Source organism: Branchiostoma belcheri, unplaced genomic scaffold (genome assembly GCF_001625305.1).
Source record: "Branchiostoma belcheri isolate BF01 breed outbred unplaced genomic scaffold, Haploidv18h27 scaffold667, whole genome shotgun sequence".
NCBI lineage: Eukaryota > Metazoa > Chordata > Leptocardii > Amphioxiformes > Branchiostomatidae > Branchiostoma > Branchiostoma belcheri.
Genome location: NW_017804317.1, coordinates 1 through 18,421, shown reverse-complemented (window position 1 = coordinate 18,421; position 18,421 = coordinate 1). Strand labels below are relative to the sequence as shown.

At 37.3% G+C, this 18,421-nt stretch overlaps 1 protein-coding gene across 1 annotated transcript; it reads right to left on the bottom strand.

The window, feature by feature from the left end:
- Positions 1-11,874: 11,874 nt before the first annotated feature.
- Positions 11,875-18,323, bottom strand: LOC109483863 (neuronal acetylcholine receptor subunit alpha-5-like; the record flags this gene model as incomplete). The annotated part of the gene is made up of 9 exons (XM_019787007.1): positions 11,875-12,181; positions 13,529-13,666; positions 15,910-16,042; positions 16,165-16,512; positions 16,738-16,925; positions 17,165-17,274; positions 17,420-17,464; positions 17,574-17,735; positions 18,187-18,323. Coding segments are annotated over 9 exons (1,568 nt in total), but the record flags the coding sequence as incomplete, so codon positions are not given.
- Between the last annotated feature and the right edge of the window lie 98 nt (positions 18,324-18,421).

The window sequence follows — 18,421 nt, the reverse complement described above, 5'->3', positions numbered from 1 at the left end:
TCAAGTATTTGTATTCTCTTCCCTTATACATCAGTTTCTAACTTAGTGTATTTGGTACATGCAGGGTGCAAATGCAATGAAGTACATTGTCATTGAAGAACTAATTAGGACAAAAAGTGAACAAAGTTAGTGTTTTACATGGAAACTTTACGTAGAGATTTGAAATAGTGTAATCGCTAGCCTTATATGTGTGTAGGTATTTTAAGAAAATTATAAGACTTTGTATAATTTAGTATGATTAAGCGCTCCTTGCTCTCTATATCCGTATCGCCTGATCTATCTGACCATTATAAATGGTAATAAAAATCCCTACAAAGCACGCATTATATTCATACGCTCCAACACCTTATAGAAAGATATATATTTTAATGTCAGAATTATCACACTATAAGATAGAGGACGGCTTCTATTTCCTCGGCTACTATACATAAAATTGGAAATTCAATACTTCCTTATCATCCACCAATGAGTTTGATTCCACATTATCATCCCATGCCACTTTATCTTCTGTAAGGTTATAAATAAGCCAATAATATGGGCACTAAGCAGCTGACTAATTCGTCACAAATTCCATACATATATGACAAAATAACAATTGACAACAACAGGAATACGATAAAAGTAATAGTAAAGTGTAAGGGGTCATCGGACCGTCCTCTATAGCTGTGATGGTTCCGAGGGTAAGACAGGAGCCTCCAAAGTTCGTTCGGATGGTTGACTTTTTCTCTGCAGTCCACAGTAAGGGAGGGATGAGTGGCAGGTGAGTTGCGACGGGAAACTCCCTTTCCAGCCCCGCGGAGTGCCCGGGGGAGCCCCTAAGGCAGAGCCGGCTTTGCCCTCGGAGTCAAATTCTGCGTCCGAGTGAGGAGGTGGTCGCCAAGTCGCTAAGGGTTCCCCGTACTTCCGACTCCGCTGAAGCCGCTTTTCTGTCTGTTTCAAACAGTTATTTTTTTTTTAAAACTTTGGGTTCCTCCCATTCCCAAATTTGTTATTATTATTATTATAAATTCGTGAACAGATTGGTCGAAGTATTTCAATTTGGATACAAGCAATCAACTTTTTGAAGGCTTTCCTTTGGAATATAGCGTGCCAGGTTGTGGAGTAAAGGCACGTTCCTTCCCATTGACCTCCACCTTGAGATTATCTGCTAACCTTTCAGGTCAACGTCCCCGGGTTCACGTCCTTTCGGTGAATCAGGTTGCGACGTTGTGCAGCCCTCCCAATATAACGTTCCGATCTCCAATATCTTTGATACACAGAGTTTGTATAGGGGAAGAGATCGACATATAGGCCAAACCAAATACGGAATGGGGAGGTAAGCTTTCCCTTCTGGCGTCGCCTACCACTCGTCTTACAATCATAACATAGTTAGTTCTCTGGTGCACTACTAGTGACTACCAAACCTTGCTGTGAGTAATTATAATTACAGGTTACAAACGGTCTCATTCCGACGCGGACGGCTGTCCTTACAGCTTGACAATAACACCCGGCTTCTATCAAGCGAGGTACAACGGTTGTAAGGTCGACTTCAGAAACAACTGTGCCCTTAAGGCGTAACGACAGTAGGGATGTGTAGCACAACTTTAAGAAAACATGTCAATCAGACTATAGATTTAGCTTACAATCAGGGGGCCCTCCATACAAAAGAACATCAGATAAATCAAGTTTAAGATAATAAAGATAAAATAAAAAAAACTATGATGGTAAATGTTACAAGACCTGCTGATGATGAGACTTCACACTATGCGGGAACAGTTGCTCAGCTTGAAGTCTAACAGTACATTTTTGTTAAAAAGTACTTTGTACAATTGAAGTCATGTATAACATTAAACCATACATTTTTTAGTTTATGCCCAATTAGAAGGGGTTTCCGAGCACTAGCATATTTTAAAACTGCCCCTATGAGTCTGTAACACGGAACAACAAATCACTGTGATGGAAAGCAATCGTGACTGGGCGCCGCTGAATCTTTTAACAACCATTAATAATTAAAAGAACTATCAATTATCATCATTTCCTGGTGAGTTCAATAGATTACCATGAAAGCGATTATCTTTAGTCCAGCCACACGAAGCATATCAGATCACCCTAGGCAAGGACTGTAGGGAAAGAAGAGAGAAAAGAATTTTTTTTTTTTGAAATTCATACCCAGGACTAATTACAACATGGGGAAAAGAGTGAAGTATAAAGGCAGTGCAATGGTGAAGAGTAAAGTGACTGGTCTAAAAATTGCTACGGAATATAATCAAAGCTTTTAACAATACATATATTAAAACACAGAACTAAACAAGAATTCCGAGATCTCATACCTCCATGAAATATGGGCTTGATATGTAAATGTAAATTTCTTCTTTAATTATGCAAATTACCTCTGCATTAACATGATATATGTATCATGATGTATGTTAACTGTTGATTAAGTTACAGATGTCCCAAGTATGACATTCCCATCATTCACCATTAAGAAATCATAGAATTTTTGCATAAAGTATGCAAATTAGATCATCATTTGCATAATTAGTATCTGCCTGCCATAGGTTACTTACATTTCATGTATGAAAGTAGTATAATGCAAAACACTGTAATTATAGAATCTCCTCATTAATTATGCAAATAAAGTCCTCATTTGCATAATTTGCATTTAATCATGTACATCTCTCTCTCAGATACCTTCACACCAAAAATTATGAAAATATGTTGTTCCTATCTGGACTTATTGGCTTTTAAACATTTCGACAGAAAGTGCCCTGCAGTTCCAGAACAAGCTGCTAGGGGGACCAAACTCACACCACTTATTCCTGACAGGAACAGCAATCTGTCACTAAAACATCAAGACCATAGCATGTTCAGGACAAAAGATACAAAAACCGGAAGTTCTGCTGCAGTACCAAGGTCATCCACCAGCAGGCCCATATTTGACCTTGACGTTTGTCTTCCTAAGACTTACCAACATACCAAATATCATCATAATCCATAAAGGCGTTCTGAAGTTATGCTGACCACAAAGTTGCGGAAACACACACAGACATACATACATACATACATACAGACAGACACACCAAAAACAATACCTCCATTTTTCATGGAGGTAACAAAACTTGACCTAAACCTCTTCCTTCACCTTGCAGGTCTCTTGATAAGGTAAAAGCTCTTCAGTTGAAACTCAACCGGTTTGGCTCCTGCTGGCTCACTCCGCTTCTTTTGTCTTCGGGGGATTCTCGACAACTCCGTTAGACGATATTCTGTCTTCTCGATCTGATGATTTATGCGCTGTTGCAACTTTCTCGGGTATAGAAAGACCATTACTAAGTGCTAAGGCATGTCCGGCCGAAAGAAAGCATAAGTCAGTCTGAATAAATATACCAACATAAATCAGCTTTATCTCAAGTTTGTTGAGGAAAAAGACGAGAAATTTCAGACACACTCGAACAAATTTGAGTATATTCCATGTTTGAATTATACATCGACACATCTTATATAATAATTTATCCAAAATATGTCATTTTACAGTGATTGGCAAATTACGTCTTCGTCAATAGTCTTCGAACAAAGGTCATTTTGGAAACCTAACGAACCCCCAACAAATGCCGCACGTATAAAATTACCAGCAGTTACCCCTTCCAAACCTTTTGGATTAAACTCAACATTCTTCAATAGTTGCAGGGTACGTGGTTTAAGGGGCGTATCTAATAACGCCTGTCCGAACAGTCGTCGCCATTTTTCAGAACGGTCGTCGCCATTTCCGATCAACCGAACCTCAGTATCAAATATCCGCGACATGATCGTGACTCCCCGGAGTTCTGGAATGTGGGAATCACACTTCCCGAAGATAACATGGCGACCGTAGATGGGCCAGAACTTGGCTAGGTCGATTAGAGTTGTTGGTACTAGTATTATGAAATTAGGGCGAATGCTGGGGTTGAATTATCTAGGTTGGAACTAGGTTAGTGTTTGAGCAATTCTCGATTGGAACGGGAATTGTTTGGGTAAATCTGGACTGAAACATGTGCAGAATTTGATGCGGAATGAGAAAAACTCATTGTTTTTTTTAAAGCCCAGTGTGATAGCATATAATTTATGAATGCTGCAGTAAGGTCTAACTCAGAAACACACAATGGAAACACATAACACATGGAGGCATTTACTCTGACTGACTGACTCACAATTCCACCAACAGCCGAGGTTTTATTCTGTTGTCTCAGACAATGCTGTAGGTGCTCGCCTAGCGTGATAGCAGACTGTATTTCACGCTTGTCACCGTGCACCAGTATGGCATTGATGTGCTACCCAGTAAATGTGCCATGAAATAACAAAAGACAGATAAAAATAGCTACAAGTTTGTCAAAACCCCTGTCAAACTAAAAAAAAAAAAAAAACTGGACATTACTCCCTTTTGACACACCTTCATTCATCCTTCATGAATTGAATGCAGGGATTGAGATATATTATATATAGCGCAGGAAATCTATGTTGGTCTTTTGGTTGAAGATTCATTGGTCATCTGTGATTAACGGTATTATATGCACCCTTCCTTAGTTTGTGGGCGAAGGGAAACAAGAAAATGCCGAAAAAGAAGCAGACCTAGAATCGAATGCTTATCTCATAAAACCAGCAATTGATCATGAGGAGACAAACTACTTTTCCGTCCTGTCTAGGGTCGCCATGTTATATTCGGGAAGTGTGATTCCCACATTCCAGAACTCCGGGAAGTCACGAACATGACGTGGATATTCGGAACTGAGGTTCGGTCGCTCGGAAATTGGCGACGACCGTTCGGAACTGTTCAGAAAGGTGACGACCGTTTACGAGACGGAAATTTGCCGTGTCGACCTACTCCGAACCGTGGCTGGGTGGAGTTCAACTAGTGTTTAGGAGGCCAAATCTGTGTATATGTTACAGAGGATTGAGTCAAATGACGGTTTTCTTTAATTGCAGTTCGTGAAACAAAAGTCTACATGGGACTTAAGAAAGACAGCAGGTGGCCCTGGGTAAATGGATCAGGACTAACCTATAATAAATGGTTTCCCGGTGAACCCAACAAAATTATATGGAGTGGGTTGCAAAAGATGTGACTTGTGCTGGCATCTACACCGAGGTGTTCTTTTCTGTCTTTAATCAATATTCATGGTTAAAGATATTCAAGACAATTACATTTCTGTTTCATTTTCTGTTGGGGACCGCGTGAACCCCATCTTCGATGAACTTCGATGCTGCTTGATTCTATTTTTGTATGTTTCATTTACGTTTCATTTCGCAAATGTTGTGAGACATTGTCAAATGTTGATTTTTGTAGCTGTAGGGATGTAATACATGTACGCAATGTTGCCCATGCCACCCGTGCATGTTGCTTTGTTTCAATACTAATAAATAAATCTATATTCCAACAGACTACAAAGACGATTTTTGACGAAACTAGAAGAGGCCAGTGGACTGACCAGTCATGTGACTGTGAATATCCTTTCATTTGCAAGAGTAAACTTTGAATGCGACCCCAAATGTAAATACAAGGGAATCTTCAGATGACATACAGACTTATGCATTTAACAAAACGTACGGCAAAAATTTTTGTATAATTTCTCAGAAAACAAACTGTTTCTAAAACAGACAAACTGTTAATATGTAAAAAAGCCCATACTTTTCGACTGTATAACTTCCCTTCTACTTGTACTTAAGGTAACGTTACCTTAGTCCCATTGTAATCTGGGAATACAACTACACCCAAAATCATAAAGTTGTAATTAGAATAACTAACAGTATATATAAGGTCTCTTTAGACAAATGGGAGGTTTGTAAGAAAATTTGTAAGAAACAGTGAGTACTTTATTGCAAAACAGAACAATATTCTTGCATTCCTAACGTCTGTCTGAGGTGTTTGGAGTGCACGAAAAATATTTCCGACCTTTCAAAAAAATCCGCACATTATTCGAATATAGTATGGTTGGACTTTTTTCTCCGCCAAAAACATATGATATAAAGCCTAAAACACGTTATACCGGCGAAGTTTTCCAAACTCACTGTTTCTTTTGGAAATGGTCGGAAACGATTTTCTTGCATTCCTAACGTCTCTCTGGGGTGTTACAAGTGAAAACAATATTTCCCACCTTTCGAAAAAAAAAACGCACATAATACGTATAATGTAATTTTTGACGTTTTTTTCGTCCAAAACCTATGAAACAATTTTTTTTGCATTTCTAACATCTCTCTGAGGTGTTAGAAGTGCAAGAAAAATATTTCCGACCTTTCAAAAAAAATTGTAAGAAACAATGAGGACTTTATTGCAAAACAGATGTACAGGTTACAAAGTATGTCCTCTAATGGTACAGTATTACGATTTCATATGGCTAACCTACCTAATACAAGATTCTTTAAATATTGGCTTAATTAACTTTTACTATACATTTACAGGTACTCACTTGATGGGTTTTTGCTTGGTTCGTACGTCTATTTGCTTGGTTGGTACGTCTATTTGCTTGGTTGGTACGCCTGCTAAGCCTGCCTGCCCTCGAGGCCAGATTTGACCAGATTCATCGTACCAAGTCAATTCTGACCATACCTGTCGTCCAGACAACGTTTTAAACGTCCCATTATTGCGCATACTACTGTTTGTGGGCTGAACCAAAAAATGATTTCACATTTGGTTGCATGGAATTTAACATTCATGTGATCATATCTACCAGAGTGGGATTTGTACATGATCAAGTTAATTTGTCAATTTTCATTTTTGTTGCTGTTGACATCCACCAACTAGGAAATAATGTAGTTTTTTAAAAATGTGTTATATTTGCGTCATATATATGTTGGTAATACGAAGTATAAAAACACGTAGTAGCAGTGTCAAGGCGTCCTCTTGCAACTACACCGTAGTACTGCAGTGTGCCAGATGCACAGGGTGCCACTTGATGTAGCATACATATTACAAGTGGAAGGAAAGAAACTTTTTTTATGTAAAGATTGTCTCTAGTAAATATTTGTCATGTATATTCTAATACATGTAGTGGTACTGCAGTGTGCCGAATATACACTATACAGAGGCCACTTGCTGTAGCCTACAAGTGGAAGTGGAATGAAAGAAAGTGGAAAGAAAGTTTAAAAAGAACTTTGGTTTGTCTTTGCTACATTTGTAGACAATATAAACCAGACAAGACAAGTTTGTATGAGTTGATTTTGAGTTTATTTTAATTGACAATTAGCTTACACAGCAATACTATTATCTGACTCAGCTCTATTGTCTTTGGTATTAATAGTACATCATGCCACAGGAAGCTAATGTTGCTGCACATATTTGCATAGTCAATCAACTTTAACCCTATTCAGACCGGGCTTTTTTGGGCATGCTCAGACGGGGGGGGGCTTTTGAGGCCCGCCCCCTTTAACTAAAAAAACACTTATCGTAGGGCCACAAAATTTGAGAATGGTGAAGTAATAAAATTAATTCATATTAACAATTTTGTGTAATTATGACATCATGTGACGTCATTATGATGTCATTTATATGTATTTTGGGGTAAAACCGTCAAACATTCTTTTTTCCGTAAAACTTAATGGAGTACAATCAAACTTTAACAAAAAGTGTCCATGATGGAATATTAATGTATGCTAATACTTATGTTGCCCTTGGCAACAACACTGACGTCAAAATGACGTCATAAAATGACGTCATGCATAATTAAACTGTCGGCCATCTTGGATCGAAAATCTTGAATTTGAAAAATTGCATTTTGTTTAAGATATTGCCTCAAAACGCAACGCAAATGGACTAAAGATGCTCAAATGGACGTTTTATCTGAAAAAAACTCGAAATTGAGACGAAAAATTAGTGAAAAATCATGGTTACACAACAGCTAATTATATGGTCCGCCATCTTGGATTTTGACTGATGACGTCATCGAATCAGCATAAATTATGAATATTTAATGATATAAATTATATATAATTATATAAGATGTTATTGATGTTAAAAAGGAAGTTTAATTAAACATGAAACCTAGAAAAAATGTATCTTTGAACCAAAATTACTGATTTTTCCAAAAACTGCCTGTCAGAACCCCGTTGCCATGGCAACGCGAAAAATCACAAACTTATCTTATTAATGCAAAATTGTTTCCAGATTTTTTTTAGGAAAAGTCACCAAATTTGACGGTGCTAGCACAAGCCGTTTAGGCGCTATCTGAGATGTAAGTGGGCGCGGGCCTCAAAAGCCCCCCCCCCCGTCTGAATAGGGTTAAGTTTTAATTTATAGAAAGTGCACTTCAATTGACACTGTGTTCCTTCATTTACAGTTATCGGCGAAATGTCAGCTTTTAATAGCTTTCTTGTTTAAGATATCGCTCGATGTCGTCGGTTATATTCAAAGGAGGCCGGAGTATAAAAATGTAATTAAGTTTTTTGTAACTATTATAGTGATTACCTGCACTCTGCACGGTCTCATAAGCCTTCTAAGAGACCTAATTCTTGTTAGAAATACACACATGGCTACGTATACACTTGTACATAGCAAGGTCCCATGGGTCTTATATATGACGCTTATATTAATAGCCCATGGTTAGTGACGTTTCGCTAGTTGTATGAGAGGCCTAAAATGTATACATGGTTAGTTTCTTGCAAATCGACAACATTTTCCCTTTATGTGACCACTCTTATCGGAAGTTGCCATTGTTTAGTCTTACGACACAGCGAGTACATTTTATGGATGAAATCTTTCACAGACACAAAATTGAATGCATCAGGGAAGAAAGAAAAAACTGAGGTGTATGAAAGAAGTAACAATACACATTTAAATTTTGAGATCATAAACCTTGCTGAACAAGAATGGAGGTTACGAATCATGATATCACAACCAACAGTTTCCTTTCTCTTGTATTCAACAGCATTACCTGTCCCTCTAGACGTGCATACATTTTTCAATATCAGGCAAAAAAATATTACATACGATCAGTACCTTTTGGCTATAGAAAAAAGAACCTTCACATGGCAGCATACCGTACACGTATTATTATAAATTGAAATAAAATATTAATGTACAGTAGCTCAGATCATTAAACCTTGATGTGAATGTACGTATGGATTTACTTAATCTTATTCTAACCGGAGTAAAATATACTAAAAAGGCCACACATCACAGAGTAAAAATGGGTCAACTAAAAATGGCAGTAAAAAGCTATTGTTTAAAGGTCACAATTTCCTATTTCTTTACCTAAAACTGCACACGTGACACGTGTTTAATAAATTGTCTCGATGTGAGTAGTGTTTAATTAAACATGTTTCTTTCACGTTTGCATAAATAGATTCGATTTGATTTAGTGCGTTTGATGTGAATTAGAGGTTTGATCACCTTTCAACTTCTATCAAGCAAAACCTCTTACGGGTTCACAAATTGAATTTCTCGACATGAATGGTGTTAGATTTTTTTTATACGTGTGCGTGTATACATGAATACCCAAGATCTATAAAGAAAAAGCGCTCAAGTTTGGTTTTTACAAACATTGTCTCAGTGTGGACGATGTTTGTTACCCAGCATGCAAAGCTTGCTTGTATCTTTTGTTTCGTGATGCATGACTTGATATGAAAATGATTTCTAACGCAAAACATTTTTTAATCCTTAACCGTTTCTGTCATAACACTTCCCAATTAATAGATTTTAATATTTCTGTCTTATCATATGAAAAAAATCATATCATACTCTTTATACATTGTGTTACATATATTTCATGTATTTTATATATTCCATATATAAAAATTTAATTCAACAAAAGAACAACAGGTTATCATACATGTAAATAGTAGCGTCAGATCTTATATGGTCAATTTTTATCAGTTTTCAGTTTTTGTCAGTTTTCAAATATGCCTTCGTACGGTGTTTTTAATATGTTTTGCTAAGAACTAGATGATAATCTTTCCTAGAGTACCGTTAACAATAAGTATTACATTAAAAAAAAAGCAAAATAACAGACATTAATTACCATGTTATAGTGTCCATAGAGATTATGTACCAAAATACATAAATGTAACAGAATTTTTTTAATGTTGCAATATTAAAATGTAAACTCCCTTGTTAGTTGTTTAACGTCATTTTACATTTAAAACAAATCGTAGGAGGATACAACGAGTATTGTTACGTGCATGATGAGCTGTAGTGTCCTGTAGTGCCCACTGTATACACCGTAAAAATGCATTTTCTTGTTTTTCTTGTATCTTCTTCCACAAAGAAAAAAATCAGTGTCCTTCAGGGAAGAAAACTTTCTCCGTGTAAGAAAAAGAATTTGTCCACGAATTAAGAAGTTTTTTTATAATTTTTTTTAGATTTTTAATTTTTTTGTGGGTAATAATATCTTTCTTAACGGTTTCTTATATTCATGTAGCTATATCATATCCATGCATGAGTATAGAAACATCTAGAATATTATTCTTGCATTGAGATATATATTCTCGTATACTCTTGCAAATTAAAAATTAGGATCTTAAATAAATGTTTCACATGAAAGTACTTCTTACTTTTAAGGAAGTTTTTCTTGCTTCTAAGATTTAAGTTCTTATAGTAAGAATACTTTTCTCTAATTAAGATTCTTGTGTCCACAAAGAGCTTCTTGCTTTTAAGGTAGAAGGTCTTAATATATCAAGAATATCTTTCTCACCAGAGGCCAAGGATTCTTGATCCCAGAAAGTTCTGATTTATTTGCTACTGGGAAAAAGTGCCTCTTTTAAATTGACCCCATGACTAGAATTTTGAAATGCATTTTTTCGAGTTAGTGTTCAAATTTTAAGAAGATGTCCTTTCAGATAGTTTACTCATACAGAACTTCCTCCGCAATGTGTTTGTATCGATCTGAAAGAGAATAATCTACCTCATAAGGGAGACGACTGTCTTCTGAAAGTTCTCATGAAAGAGGAAATGTGGAAGTTAGTGTCTTATACAGTCTTCTAAAAAAGGAGAAAGTACTCCCGGAAAGAGTGTAGAAGTTCTCTGAAATACGGCAAGCAACATCCTGAAAGGCTTTTGCAAAATTTTCTGAAAAAGGAAAAGAATAGGAAAGTATTGAAATTTCAAAATCTATGCATTTTTTTAAATATAATTATAGTGTGCCTAGTTTTTGGGCCCAGAGGATGTCATCAATAAAGTCAGGTCCGCTTGGTTGTAATAATTAAGAATGCGTAGATTTACATACAGGCTCAAAAAAGATCTTAAAGTGATCAAATAACGTGGTAAAATGTATTAGATATTCATATTGGTCCATGTTGTTTGATTTTATGGATGACATACGCATGCGCATGACTTTACGTCCGTTTACAAAAAATGTTTTCAGCCATACTATAAATCGTACACGCAGCTAATTAGCAAATATTTCCGATAAATTTCAGGATTAAAATATTGGAAAATGAAACTGATGCCATAGAATGTCAATTACAAAGGAAAAAGAAGAAAATGTGAAGAAAAAAAACGAAGAGTCGATTTTTTCGCCATACCTTACTCTGTGTGTTCTCTCTGTGTAGTCTTTTTTTAATCGCACGCTCTCATCAGTGTTGTGCTTCCATTTTTCCCCATACCATAATGTGTGTGTCTACTCTTCTGTTCTGCCTTCATGAACACATAGTTTTAAACGTTTTTGCCAAACTTTTGTTTAATCGAACGCTCGTATCAGTGTTGGGTTTCCCAGATTATCCCATCCATATAATCAAATCAACATGACCTTAACAAGTATATGTACAACATTGTATCTGGATAAAATGCTGGAAAGACTTTTCACCCAAAGCGGATCAAACTTCGTAAGCGGTTGACCATCTTTTACAATCAACGTTACGAGATAACTTGCATAAACCAGGTGTTTCGGTTTGGTTACACAAATGTTTCATATCATCAATATTATTTTTGACAGGTCTTTACTTGCCCAAATACATGGTCATAGGAATTGTAATCACGATGCTGATGATGTACATGACCAGATTGAGCCTGTCCAGGACCTTAGCCAGCAGGGTGTAGTCAGACACCTCCTCCTCGTTGTTCATGGCCTTGGTCAACTCTCCCAGCTCCTTTCTAAGCCCTCCCATCTCGGTCTTCATAACCGTGGTCATTTCCTTTGTTTGGTTGGTCATCTCCTTCACACACGAGATCAGCTCAGGTAGACCGGAAGAACCGGTGGTCTCCAGCCCTGTAGCTGTGGGAGGCGTTGATGGCTGCCCGGTGCTCCTGGAAGATGAAAGGCGTTTTATTATAAATGAGAAACGCAGAAAGCTTTTCGACCTTCTTTCAGCTTGCTTAACCCTAAACAGAACACCTGGGGTCCGGGCGGACCCCAGCACCATATATTCTGTAATATCTTTTTTTTTTCTAAAGATTTTTTTCTGAAATTTTAGGTTAATTGTCACCCACAAAGTTGTCTCTCAATACAGTGCAGAAAACACCGTTTCTACCATTTATAAAAAAAAAATTATATCTGACTTTCTTTTGGGGTCCGCGCGGGCCGGCTTTCAATCATAATGGATACACTGGCGTTCTTATACATTACCTTATTTCCGTTTTTATATGTTTTTATGCACTCATCGTATGTCTACCAAGTTTTCGGAGAATGGTGTAGTAATAGAATTAAATTTTAATAACTTGGTGTAATTATTACGTCATATGACGTCAGAGCTAATAATATAGTCCGCCATATTGGATTTTGACCAATGACGTCATCAAATTAGCATATTCTATGCATATTAAATGATTTAACTTATATTTAATTATGTAAGATGTTATTTATGTTGGAAAAGAAGTGTAATTTAATATAAAACTCAGAAAATTTTTATATTTAAACCAAAGTTACTTCTATTTTCAAAAAAACTGCCTGCTAGAAACCCGTTGCCATGGCAACGCAAAAAAAACATCAACTTACTAGTATTAAACTAATATGAACTTACTTTTTTCCTGAGACATTTTAGGAAAGGTCTACAAATTTGATACTTCTAGCGCAAGCCGTTTAGCCGTTTAGCCTCTATCTGAGATCAAAGTTGGGCCTCAAAAGCCCCTTCAGTCTGAAATGGGTTTAAAAATCGGGTATTTCTTCTTGTCTTCTTTTCTTCACCAAAAAAATTGAAAAAGTTCAAAATGTATGATTTTTGTATGTAATGTGGACACAGAGGTTCCCACATCAGTTTGCAAAACAATTGAGCTGGTAGCATGTTGATAATTTCTAAAATTAGCAAAAAACTGTTCTGGGGTCTGGCGCGGACCCCAGGTGTACAGATTAATCAGTCCGGGAAGGTGTTTTGTTGAGGGTTAACGGAATTCGTTGCATTTATGAAATAAAGAGAATAATTCACCTTTATTCTAAAAGGCAGTAACCATTACTGTGTACAGATAAGTAACTATATTAGAGAATGTTGAAACCTTAGAACCTTACAAGAAAGAGCTATTAGTTGATTTAGCTGCAGAAATACGTAGGTCCATTCTTTTGTACCCACGTGCCTGTCTGTATGTCTAGTTATAAACCTTACGAGAGTGACAGTGATTTTGTTGTGTCAATTAAGTTTTGACTTATAATCAACACCACACCTTTTTCCTTCGTAGACGGCCGCCATATCATCAGTTTGAAAGGCGTGGTTGGTTATCTCTATGTCAGACAGCTGAGGCAAACCAGCCTCTCCGTCACCTGTACGCTTCTCCTTTGTTAGATCTCCCAGCAGCAACATCCTAAATGACAGGCAATAATCGAAATGACTAACATGATTTTCAAGACTTTCGAAATATACTCCGTGTACCTAAGACGCGCTTTGGACTAAAATGGGGGTGATACAGAGCTACCCGTGAAATCGCATGTACCTCAAATTTGGCGCGACCAATCAACTTCAAATTTGGAAGTAACTTAGATGAAATACCACTGATTCTAAATAACTAATTCTTCCTTCGGAAATCTGCATAATTGTTCCATAAATAATAATAATATTAGATCATTGTGACTATATAAAATCGGCCTAGACCAAACCCTTCCGCTCAGAATTGTAATACAAAACTTTCAGAGAATGTGGAGAGATATGCACTTTAAAGGAATCGGTTTCCAGGAAAGAATAATATAGCTTAGATTTTAAAATATTTTGAAATATAGTCCATTTTGGTAGAATTCTAGGAGGTAGGTATGACTTTATCTACCAATAGCTAGATACACGGGGATAAAGTAGTTTTTCTGAAAACCGATTCATAGAAACCAAATTCTTACACATTGTTTGCACCCGATTTCAACTTTGTAACCCAATGGGAAGAGTTTGGTCTCGGGCTTTAAAGTTTAAAACTCTAAATTATGGTCGATTTCCTTCTTTGACCTGTCAATCTTTATCAAGCCTCATGACTGTAAATGAAATTGTTTTCGGAACCTCCACTCAAGGCAATTACTGGCAATTATCTTTAATTATGCATAGAGGGCAGACGGCAGCATGTGTCCATTCAAATTCAGACTTTACCACAAAAGTCTTTGTTTTTAAACATTTGTTTCTTACTCCTCGAATCGAAAGTTCTGGGTTTGAAATGTAGTTTTATACATAGCAGCTATGAACCTGAACAACAGCTCTAACTGTTGGGCAAAGGATAGCTAGATGTGTTCTAATTCATCTGAAGAAAATTTCTAATAGACTTTTAACCCTGGCCCAGTGAGATGAAAAATCGTTTGGTTGTGTATTGACTTGTCTGGCTCCGAACATGCACCTACGACCATGTCCTGTATCTCCCTAAACTTTCTTGCATATACCATTATACAGTTCATGTAGTTTCTTGTCATCCCTCCGTTTTCAGAATGTTTATTTTGAGCGCCATGTACGTACTTTAACTTTTAATCTTGATGACGTGAAATGTTACATAATGGTAGCTTTGATTTGCTACATAGTGGTAGTACTAGTTTTTCTTTAATAATAATAGGGGCAACTAAAGAACATTTAGCACATAAAATGGTCATTTTGAATCTTGTTTTTATGGCCCTCACAGTAGCCTTTACCTGTCTCTGGGAGGTGGCTGGAAATATTAGAAATTGGCCAAATAGAGAGATAATATGCCGAGGGAGTTGGATCTGCTGTACATTTTGCCGCGCCCGGGTGCATGTTATCGCCCAATTTCTTACTCTTTCCTGCTACCTTCCGAAGCCTGATAAAGGCTAAATATATATATATAATGCACAGGCCTTGTCAGCCCTTGTCAGTTGGACATTGAGCGACGCACGCTGGCTAAATAACCAGGGACTATGAGATTATAACCTCCTTGCTATATCTTTGGACCTATATAGCGTGCAATGGGTCTTCGTTCACACGAGTAGGTTATAATTCTACCTCTATGGTTCACACAATGCGTTTAACGCTAGTACAAATTTACCTCCCTGATTATTCCGTAATATAATCCCCTCGAATTCGGAATACACTATGTATATAATTTGGTTCTAAAATGGAGAACAAAGATTGTCTGAACATGGCTGAAATCAAGGAGGTTATAACCACGCACAGTTGAAATCGGCGCTCCATCGCCAATTTGTAAGACCCCGTTATATAGACTTGAGTTAGATCTGGTGGATTCATGCTGTATTTAAGAAAATGTTTTTCATTTTTACTTTCTTTTCAAGCATGTTTCAAGCTATGAAGTCTTCTAACATGGAACACTGAAAATACAAAGAGGGTGTGAAGTTTGCTCAGTACAATTGCAAAATAGCAGGAGGGGTAGTGGGTGGTGAAACTACAGCAATTATCACCAGACCTATTGCATATTTACGATCTTCTACTCGCACATTGCTCTTTTCAATGTCATTATAATATTAAAATGAGATCTTTGCTGGGGGAAAGAAAGCGCGTCTTAGGTACACTGAGTATGCTTGATTGTTCATTGATGGTTATGTGTAGAGATAAGATATGGTTCTTTCAGATATATCGATACGATATACTGAGCAAACAAAAAGTAGGTACTTTGAAATGTAGCGGAGGAAAATAATCTTCGCCCGGGGAGACAGGCTGCCCTGCCGGTCGTGAATGACGATGATGGCCAGAGTGAAGAACAGGAATAATCCCATCAGCCCCATCCACAAGATGATCAGCGTAGCTGTAACATTAGAGATGGTAAACAGTTACCATAATGCTTAATGAGTCATATCAAAGTTGCCACTGTCCTGAACAAATGATTTTTAAAACAATACTGTGAGGGTATATCTAATCTTTACTCACCGAAAAGAGGCAATGCCCCCTTGACAGGAAGTACGTTTGTCACAAACACGAGAGACACGACCATGGAGAGTAGAATGGTCACTCCAAACGCGATCCGGTCACCCCTGTCTAAGGGCATGATGAATGTGATGTTCATCAGTACCACCAGGATGATGCAGGGTCCTACAGTAGTGGCGATGTGGAACAGCGGGATCCTCGACAGATGAACAGCAAGGCACGCTTCACTTGTACTGTTGTCTTTGGCGAAGATCTTATCCTTTCGGTACCATTCACCCGCCGATGTTGCAGTAGAGTAAGAGTTGCACGCAGTGATTCCCATGTCGACGACAGGCATTTCCACTTGGCATTCTATATTAAACATATTGTTTAAATAAATTAGAACCTTCGTTTTTGTTAATAGGTATCAGAAATGTAAAATACATAAGATTTTGTAAGATTTTGTTTTCTTGTCCACGGATGCCAAACCGTGATTTTTTCCTCCTTCTGCAAAACATTGCCAAACATAGCATCATGTATCTTTGAAAAAGAAAACGGACATAAAAAGTAAGTAACAAATTATTGCAAAATCCTTACCGATGGTTTGTGCGATAGCTGCAGTTGCAGAAAAGCAGATGTCGCATTCCATGGTGTCTGCAGGAAAGAAGAAGGGGTCTGCATCACACACGGTGGTGGTCAGGGTTTCTACACTCCATTCCACCCGACCATCGCTGCTCACTCGGACCGGCACATCCTTCTGTAGGCCTTTGTAGACCGGATCGGCACTGCGAAGTTACCAACAAATTTTGGCAGTTTGTGTTTTGTCAATTGTATTAAAACGTTGTCTTGTGTTTTTATGAAATAGCATAGACATAGTATACAGGTTGTACAGTTTTGGGATAACGCAAAGCCTAGCCATTGTGTTGTTCAGATATACAAATTCATATTTAATATTATAACTTTAAACCTTTATTGGTAATGGATTGATAGCTTAAAAAGTGTCAATGGAAAAAGTACGGCGTACTTTCTTTTCAGATTCAATGTCGGTATCCAAATGTCGTTGCCTCGAACGCTAAGCTTGGTGACGTCATCGTAGTACTTCGGATCCCAACTCAGTCGGCTGTCCTGCCATGTCTAACGAAAAGAAACATTTTAATGCCTAAAACGACGAAAAAAGAAAAGCTATTAACGTCTAAAGTCCAAAATGACGTGACCAAAATATTGTCTGCAAAAACTTTCCTTAACTTTAATTGATATTCTCATAAGTATGACAACTTACGAAATCGATGACAACAGATGCAGTTAGTTGCTCCTTCTTTTCATCCTGGAATACAAGTTCTATCATGAGTTAAGGTGTATTTTTGCTCTTACAAGTGAGTTTATAGTGGAAACTAAAGGTGGTATAAAGTGCTCAACAGCGTATATGCACTTACCAAGACAACAAGCTGTACCACAGATCCAGTGAAGTTGATGATGACATTCTCAGGTGGCAGACTTGCACTGGAAATGTTTAGCAGATCCTCTTGCAGCCTTTGCTTGTGGTTTACTGCAGAAGGGTGTGTTTTTGTGTATAAATTCCGTAAAATATGCAGAAACTGGTAAATATGAAATTGATTGTCAAACTTTTGTGCCTATATTTTATAAAACGTGAGGCGTTGCATAAGTTTAACTAATTGATAAAAGCATCGCGCTTCACCTCTGTTGAGAGTGAAGCGTGATGATAAATTGTCCAAACACAGGACAAAAGGATTTATTTCATTCTGGTTTTAGTGTGTTAGATCATTTATAATTTATCAAACAATGAAAACTGCGTTCAATTTGAATGGCCATTGGAAAAATAACTTGTGGTGACTTAAGTTCATGTTTTGGCTCTTCATGTTTACCTGCCCCACAAACATTAACGTGACAAAAGAATATTTTGCGAACGTACAATAAAACAGATATTACGCTGTGTACAACCCACCTGTTGCAAAAACTGATGTTTTCAGACTTACCTGAGCAACTGGGTTTTCCATATTGCCAATTTCCTCCTCCGATGCACCTCACATCCTTAGTGTAACCAGACTTGAGTGTGTAGCCTTCGTCGCACGAGTATGTCACCTTTTCTCCTACGTAGTAGAACCTCTTGGTTGGAGATCTCTTGCCGTAGTTTGGAGGACCTCTGTCCAAGCAACCTTCAACACCTGGTGTATACAGTTATATATAACAGTCAGTGGAAAAAGTATTATTGAATGAGCTGGGTAAAACAAATAAAGTGGCCTTATTGTCCAAGAAGCATAAA